The sequence below is a fragment of the Anopheles moucheti genome, chromosome 2 (assembly GCF_943734755.1).
Source record: "Anopheles moucheti chromosome 2, idAnoMoucSN_F20_07, whole genome shotgun sequence".
Lineage (NCBI taxonomy): Eukaryota > Metazoa > Arthropoda > Insecta > Diptera > Culicidae > Anopheles > Anopheles moucheti.
The window spans coordinates 32,473,283-32,481,113 of record NC_069140.1 but is presented as its reverse complement, the minus strand read 5'-3'; the positions used below and the strand labels follow the sequence as shown (position 1 = coordinate 32,481,113).

At 43.9% G+C, this 7,831-nt stretch overlaps 1 protein-coding gene across 1 annotated transcript; it reads left to right on the top strand.

Moving 5' to 3' along the window:
* The first annotated feature begins 391 nt into the window (after window positions 1-391).
* LOC128310375 (sodium-coupled monocarboxylate transporter 2-like) lies at window positions 392-5,380 on the top strand. The gene is made up of 5 exons (XM_053047000.1): window positions 392-1,783; window positions 3,207-3,707; window positions 3,785-4,144; window positions 4,212-4,874; window positions 4,945-5,380. The coding sequence occupies exons 1-5, from the start codon at window positions 1,581-1,583 to the stop codon at window positions 5,039-5,041; spliced, it is 1,824 nt and encodes a 607-aa protein (XP_052902960.1). The 5' UTR covers window positions 392-1,580; the 3' UTR covers window positions 5,042-5,380.
* The last annotated feature ends 2,451 nt before the right edge of the window (window positions 5,381-7,831 follow it).

Genomic DNA, 7,831 nt, shown 5'->3' with positions numbered 1-7,831 from the left:
TTATGGAGAGCTAAAATAAAGGGCTCGAGAACAAAATAAAAAAAATACTTACTCACCAATAACCACCCAATCTACCTCGAAGGCCCAATTAAACACTTTCCCCCTCGGGGGAAGGAATCGTTCGAGAGCCATTTACAATAAATCACTCTCATCTATAGAGGGTTTAATGTGTGACGCCACCACCGGCGCAAGAACACTTGCACGGAAACGCACTATCCTACCAGTCAGTAGTGGCCCGATTGTCACCACGTGCTGTACTGGTTCGTATAGCGAGACGAGACGTGCCTGTTACAACCCGGTACAACACGGTAAGCTTTACAACCTACACCTGATCATCGCGGAGTGATCTATCAAGTGTATTCATCGCCGCAGGATCTGTGGTAGTGGCGGTAACCGCATTCCCGCCGACGACGCTTTATCCTGCGACAGTTGCATGTAAGTGGGGCACTCATACACGGTCAATTGGGTTAAGCAATCGATGGATATGGTGGAGTAGCCGTAGTAGACGACTGTGTCTCGGACGTAACCGCAGAAATAGCTATAGATTGCATGCAGATCTCTACGAATCGGATCGAAGCGGATTTGTAATTAAACATACTAATATAAACCCGTACCACATCGGATGGCGCTGAAGTATTTGCATCCGACACACAAACACACACATAACGTGCACTTTAATTGAGATCAATTGTCGGGAGCTTTAAGCAGTTGTAGCTGCATTCGCCAACCGATTAGTCAAGCGGATGACTGATCCGGCAAGTGATTGCTAGAGATCCAGAATACTATCTTGTCGTGCGTGTTAAGGCACGCAACATCTTGCCGCTCCGTGCACAGATAATCTGGCACATTATCAGCAAAGTGCACAGTTTGCGTGAAGCAGCAACACAGGAACGTGCCATTTTTAAAGGTTCACCGTGGCCAGAACAGCCAGACTGTGAGTCATCGTCTCGGCAGACCAACCCGATCTATTCAGCTCTTCAGTTGCGGCGTGCCTGGCTTGGTCGTAAATAGCCACTCGGTGTCGGTGCACAGTGCGGCACCGGGAATTTCCTTTCGATTGAACCGTACGTGAAGAGCACCTGCTACCTAGGAGGGGTATTCCTACATCTTGACTGTCTAGGATTACCCGGGTAAGATCGTAAACGGCCGTGCAGTGCCACTAGAGGCGAAGACCAATAGTGGGCACTCACTATCACCGGCACTATCGTCGGGTAAAGCCCACACAGCGCGAGTGCGAACGATTGTATATTACGGCGGCAAGAATTTCTAACCCAAACCGGCCGCAAACGACCGGAGCGAGTGAGAATGACAAATATCAAGAGCCGTACCACCACCCAAGGCTAAGCAGCAACAAAACAAAACAAAAAAAAAACGTGTGCAACAAAATCAAATCCTTATCGGCAAATTCGACGTAGAGTCTCCCCGTGGTCACACAGTATCGTTTTGACGGGCGCATCACCCGGTACCGTTGGGGGTGACGGTTCTATCGGACAAGCCGATCAGTCTTGATTGTTCCGGCGAACACGGCGGATCGGAGCACAGAACAAAGACCACCAGCAAACTTGCAGCAGCGGCGTACGATGGCGAAATCAATTACGGCCAACCCGCAGGGCCAGTTCTCGGTCGAGGATTACACGGTGTTTACGATCATGCTGGGCATCTCGACGGCGATCGGTGTGTACTTTGGGTTTTTCCAAAAGAAGAAAAACCAAACCACCGAGGAGTATCTGCTCGGTGGGCGAAAGATGAAAACGTTCCCGATTGCGATATCCCTGATTGCTAGGTAAGTAGCTAAACAGCGCAGGGGGGGTTAGGTTGCAGGGATTTTGCAGTGAAATTGGTGGTTGAGGTCCATTGCAACTCAACAGCCTCGCAGTGAAGCGTGTTATTACTAACCGGACGTAGTCCTTTGTTTTTGGGGTGAAGTGCATCATTAAAATTCCCGCCTAAAATTGCAGGGTTTCGAATGAACCGAATGAATGGACAAAAATTTTCAACTGTGTAGGGAAATTTTTCAAATCATGGAGGGATAGGAGGAGAATTTGTAATCATATAAGAGAACTTTGCTAAAAACTCTCAGGAGTGCAATCTGTCAACTGCCATCAACCGATTACGGTTCGATTATGTTTTTAGTAGTATAAATTGTTTTGTTAAATAATTATTAGCTAATCGCAACATCGGTTCATAAAAACATCCAACTGTTGATGCGCTGCATCAATAAAGGACCTTTTCACAGTTCTGCCACATGGTTTTGTATGGTTTCAGGCACTTCGAGTCTGTTCCTGTGTGGCAAATACAAAATAAGATTAATTTTGGAACGTCACTAGCAAAAAAGCAACGCAAGTTGGAGATTTTGATGCCGATACAATCGAAACAATCCGAAGGCAATCGAACCAACTGATCGATTGCTCTCCCAAGGGATTTTTTTGATTAAGAAAATTCCCCTTTAAGATTGTAAAATTTTCTCTAACCGACTGCAAATATCCCTTTCTAATTGCAAAATGATACACGATTGAAAATTACCCCGCCCCCTCGCCCCACATACCTGGTAGAAATGTATGTTTCATATGATGCGAAACCCTGTAAAATTTAAATTCCAGTTTAAATTGTTTGCGATTCATCCTTCGTCTCTGCTGATAGCCGGGATCGCGAACTAGAAAGCGTGCCCAATCTGCAACAATCGGGAGGTTTTTTTTTATTGTACTAAAATCCGGCATACCGCCATTCATTATGATTGCACCATGGATGATAGTGATAAGTGGCTTTTTGCTTGGTGAGTAGAATTATTTGAAGTGTGTCGTATGGTTTTTTTTTTCGTACGTAACTCGTTTCAAATGTTTCGTCCGTACATTTTGTGATGGTTATTTCATTTGGAATGCAACATTTCTTTAGAGATGGCCGTACCCTTGGTTTTTGATTAAAATGAGGTCCTGTTTTTTCAACATCAATTGAACTTTATAAGGGTCACTGTTACTTCCGATGCTCCCGGCCGGTGACATGTATGCCTTTTGCTGTGTTTTTATTTTTGTTCAGTTTTTTTATTTAAATCCAACAATTTGAGTCATAAAACTTTGATGGACAAGTTTACGACATTTCAACAGGGTAATTTCCTGCCCAATGTCGGAACCTATCACCCTTGCAATGGCTCAATAATCTTTTCTTTCGGTTGTTCATACAATGCGTTCCCTACCCCTTTTCTATTGCAGCCAGCTGTCGGGCGTATCGATAATGTCGGTGCCGGCGGAAATGTACTCGTACGGTGCACAGTACTGGATCATCGCACCGACGATGATACTGATCACGATGATCATCAACTACATCTTCGTGCCAGTGTTCTACAACAATCACATCACCAACTGCTACCAATATCTGGAGGATCGGTTCAGTCCGGCGGTGAAAAAGTTCGTCACGTTTACGTACGTGCTGAACATCTACCTGATACTGCCCATCTTCATCTTCATACCAGCGCTGGCCTTCTCGCAAGTCACCGGCATCAACATCCACCTGATCAACGGGATCGTATGCGGTGTCTGCATCTTCTACACAATGCTCGGCGGCATTAAGGCGGTCGTGTGGACGGATGTCGTGCAGGGGATGATTATGTTTGTGTCCTGCTTTCTGGTGGTGGTTATTGGTGTGGCAAAGATCGGTGGACTGTCCGAGGTGATTGATCGTGCTGCTGCTGGTGACCGGTTAGAACTTTTTGAGTAAGTGCACACGCGCGTCTAGACGCTGAATTCTCGCAGTAGCTCGCTAACGTGTAATGTTTCGTTTGATACTGCAGCATGACACTGGACACGACAACGCGCCAAACGTTTTGGACTGCTAGCGTTGGTAACCTCTTCCTGTGGACCGGTTACTTAGGGTTAAGCCAGAGCTGCGTGCAGCGTATCGTGTCCGTGCCGAGTATGCGGCACGCACGGGCAGCTTTGTGGATCTTTTGTGTCGGTTTCATCATCATCATGACGCTAAACTGCTTTACAGGCATTGTCATCTTCGCCAAATACTTCGATTGTGACCCGATAAAGGTTGGGCTGGTGCAGAAGGCTGACAAGTTGCTGCCCTTCTTCGTACAGGACGTCGTCGGTAACTTGAAGGGTATGCCAGGGGTGTTTATCTCGTGTGTGTTTAGTGCAGGATTAAGGTGAGTAAGAAGACTGTTTGTGCCAGCTTTAGCAAACAGAATTGATACCACTCGATTCAACTTCCAGCACGATGTCGGCGAACCTCAACTCGCTGGCGGGTTTGATTTACGAGGATTACATTCGACCGTTTAAGCTTTTTAAACACACCGACGAGTCGGCAAACAGAACCATGAAGCTACTGATCTTAGTCAGCGGTGTTTACTGCATTGCAATGGGATTGATCGTGGAACAGTTTGGCCACATCCTGCAGATGGTCGTTACGATCGCGAGCGTTACGCAGGGTGCCGTAATGGGTATATTCTGCCTCGGTATGCTGTGGCCGTGGGCCAACAAACATGGCGCCCTGTGGGGTTCCGCTTCGAGCGTGATCGTGATGTCTTGGATCATTGCTGGTGCACAGATTGCGATCAGTAACAAGGCACTGATCTACCCGCCCAAAACCACCAGCGTCGAAGGGTGCTACGAGTACGGGTTCAATGTTACGGCAAACGACTTCCCGACGCTTGTGGCACCACAGGAGGAGGCCGAATTTTCCATCTACAAAATGTCCTTCGTCTGGTACTCGACGGTGGGCACATTTATGGTGTTTCTGGTCGGCATTCCCGTTAGCTACTTTACCGGTTCGCAGGATATGCGCAACTTCCGACCGAAGCTAATATCCCCACTGGTCCATTGGTTGCTACCGGAGGAGGTGCGACAAAACGAATTTTCGTTGAAGGCAGATAATGGGTAAGTACCGGTAGAGTGTGCGCATTATTCATCTCAAGATTTAATATCTGGGCGGGATGTATCATTTCAGAAAACTTCGCGCAGAACCTATTAAAGAATGGACATTTACAGCGAACGAAACAGAAAAGTATAAGGAACGGAACGGAATCATCGAGCAGACGTTGTAGGGCAAATTGAGTGACTCTTGCACAGAGTTTCTGACACGTGGTGCAAGTCGGTGGTGCGTGGAGTAGCAAATGTTTTGTTAAGTTCGTTCGAGTTAAGTTCGAGTTAAGCTCTATTATGCATGTTTACTAAAACAGGAGGAAGGAGCTATTCTGTATGTTTAATGTTTGTAAGACATTCACGTGTTGTGTGAATCGTTCATCTCATCGATGTGTAGTATTAATTTCGGTCAGTTTTAAAAGCGCCACGTTAAGCTATGTATTTGTTTACTGTAGATGATGTTTAATAAAACTGAAAAAGAAAATATTAACGGTGGTTATTTTGCCACTAGAAATGGGTAAACGAAATGTTGGTGGTTTTTCAATGATTAGTGAAGGTAATTTTAAGAATAGACAAAGAACAGGCCGCAAAGAACCCGCGAAAAGACCGATTCTTTGTGTTTATACTACTAGTTAGCGAGTTCATTTGTTTCAAAATCGTTTGTACGGCGTATTGAGAGAAAATTCAACGTTAAATTGTACTTACAGTGTATTGCATAATTGATCGTACAAGTTGTATGCACAATCAGACGATTTTTCAACAATTTTCTATTTTAAGTCAGCAACTGTGGGCATTGCTATTGCTGATGTTGGTACCTTGTGCGTTATTTTGGCTATCATCCCAAGCTCCAAAACGGCACATGAAAAGACGTCTTTCCACGGGGACGAAAAGACCGCGGAAAGACGTCTTAATAACACTTCATCGGACCAACTGTCATGGCGGCACAAAACATCAACCGCTGTACAAAAAGTTGTGCCGCAGCAAAAATTATTTTTTGTGCCGCTTTTTCTGAGCTGTTTTTGTGACACTTTTTTCCTTCGGTCATCATATGCCCCAGTTAAACCCTACAACAGTCCTAATATGCAAGCTGCATATTATTGCATATTATGCATCCCATGCTACAAAGAACCCACGAAAAGACCGATTCTTTGTGTTTATACTACTAGTTAGCGAGTTCATTTATTTCAAAATCGTTTGTACGGCATATTGAGTGAAAATTCAACGTTAAATTGTACTAACAGTTGATTTCATAATTTATCGTACAAGTTTTATGCATAATCAGACGATTTTTCAACAATTTTCTATTTTAAGCCAACAACTGTGGGCATTGCATTGTTGATGTTGTTACCTTGTGCGTTATTTTGGCTGTCATGCCATATGAAGCTCGAGAAGAAGACAAAGAAGAAGACCATCAAGCTCGTGTAAACAACACCAAGGGAAAGATAAAGAGTTAAATAAACGTGTTTTTGTCGGTAATATATTAAAATACGGTTGTTTTCTTGATCGAAATATCATTCAGGAGACATTCCCGAAACTATCCAAATATATTGAGTAGCCGCATCACCTTCATGAGCTGATACCGATTCTAAATAGGATCGCAAGTAGTGAAGCAGACGGCTTGAAAGATCCTTCTACAGAATGATTGTGTTTTTGAACAGGATAGCTGGTATGAACAAGAACGAGGAAAGGATCCCGAACTACAACTGTGTTGCCTTATTCCTGTGTAGACACACCCAGCGATAGTTCCAGCACCACATCGCAATGCTTTTTTGTCGGAATAGTTTCTCTAAACGCCATCAACCCTCGGAGTCCGAATCTGTTTTTACATGTTGAATTTGTGTAGCTGATGGTATTGTTTGTGTAGTTTTTGTGGCACTAAAGGCCGTGAATGAAAAATACATGTACGTTTTGCAGGTAGCGTGTTTTAGCACTGCGGTTGCACGAGGAAAGCTTTTATTTGAAAGAAAGGAGTGCACTGTTCTATTACACATGCGGTATAATCATGATGCTGTATCTCTTCCACCGGGTCTGCAGGATTGCAAACATTTTTTTTACAATATTATTCCATTTGTCCCTATTTGTCTTATCCTTGACGAAATGACTTTTTGTGTAATACAGGAACGATGACACACCTGTTTTACTTCGGTTTGCAAAACATTAAACATTTTTTAATCCTCCGTTAGTTCATAACACATCATGGATATGTTTCTAACCTATTGCCGATTCGATGCAGTTTTTCGAAGGAGAAAGGTTTTCCACATAGTCAGATGGTAAAATGGCATCATCGGAAGCGTTTACCGTATCTGAAACGATTCACAAATATCGCACTGTGTTTATCCTAAACCATATAAAGAAAACACATTTTTCGTGGCCGAGGTCATAAATACATCAAAACGCTTACCGGGTAGTACGTACACCATCAATTTTACGCATTTTTCGCGATTTGTTGATGAAGAAATACAACAGCAATACGTTTTCCATTCCACTACACCGTTGTTGCTTTTGTAGCTCTACAGTCGTCTTGTAAACAAAACAGACGCATAGGACAATTCAATAAAACGTTAGAAACATTTGCACAATCAGACATACACAAGTTCAATTCTAAAAATAGCTGCTTGCATTCGGACCGGACTGTTGTAGGGTTTCATTGGGGAAAGATGACCGAAGGAAAAAAACGGCACAAAAAAAGCTCGGAAAAAAGCGGCACAAAAAATATTTTTTGCTGCGGCACAATTTTTTGTACAGCGGTTGATGTTTTGGGCCGCCATGACAGTTGGTCCGTTTAGGTGTTATTAAGACGTCTTTCCGCGGTCTTTTCGTCCCCGAAAAGACCGCGGAAAGACGTCTTTTCATGTGACGTTTTGGAGCATGGGATAATATTGCTATGTATAGAATTGAACTTGTGTATGGCGGAATGTGCAAATGTTTCTAGCGCTTTATTGAATTGTCCTATGCGTCTGTGTTGTTTGGAA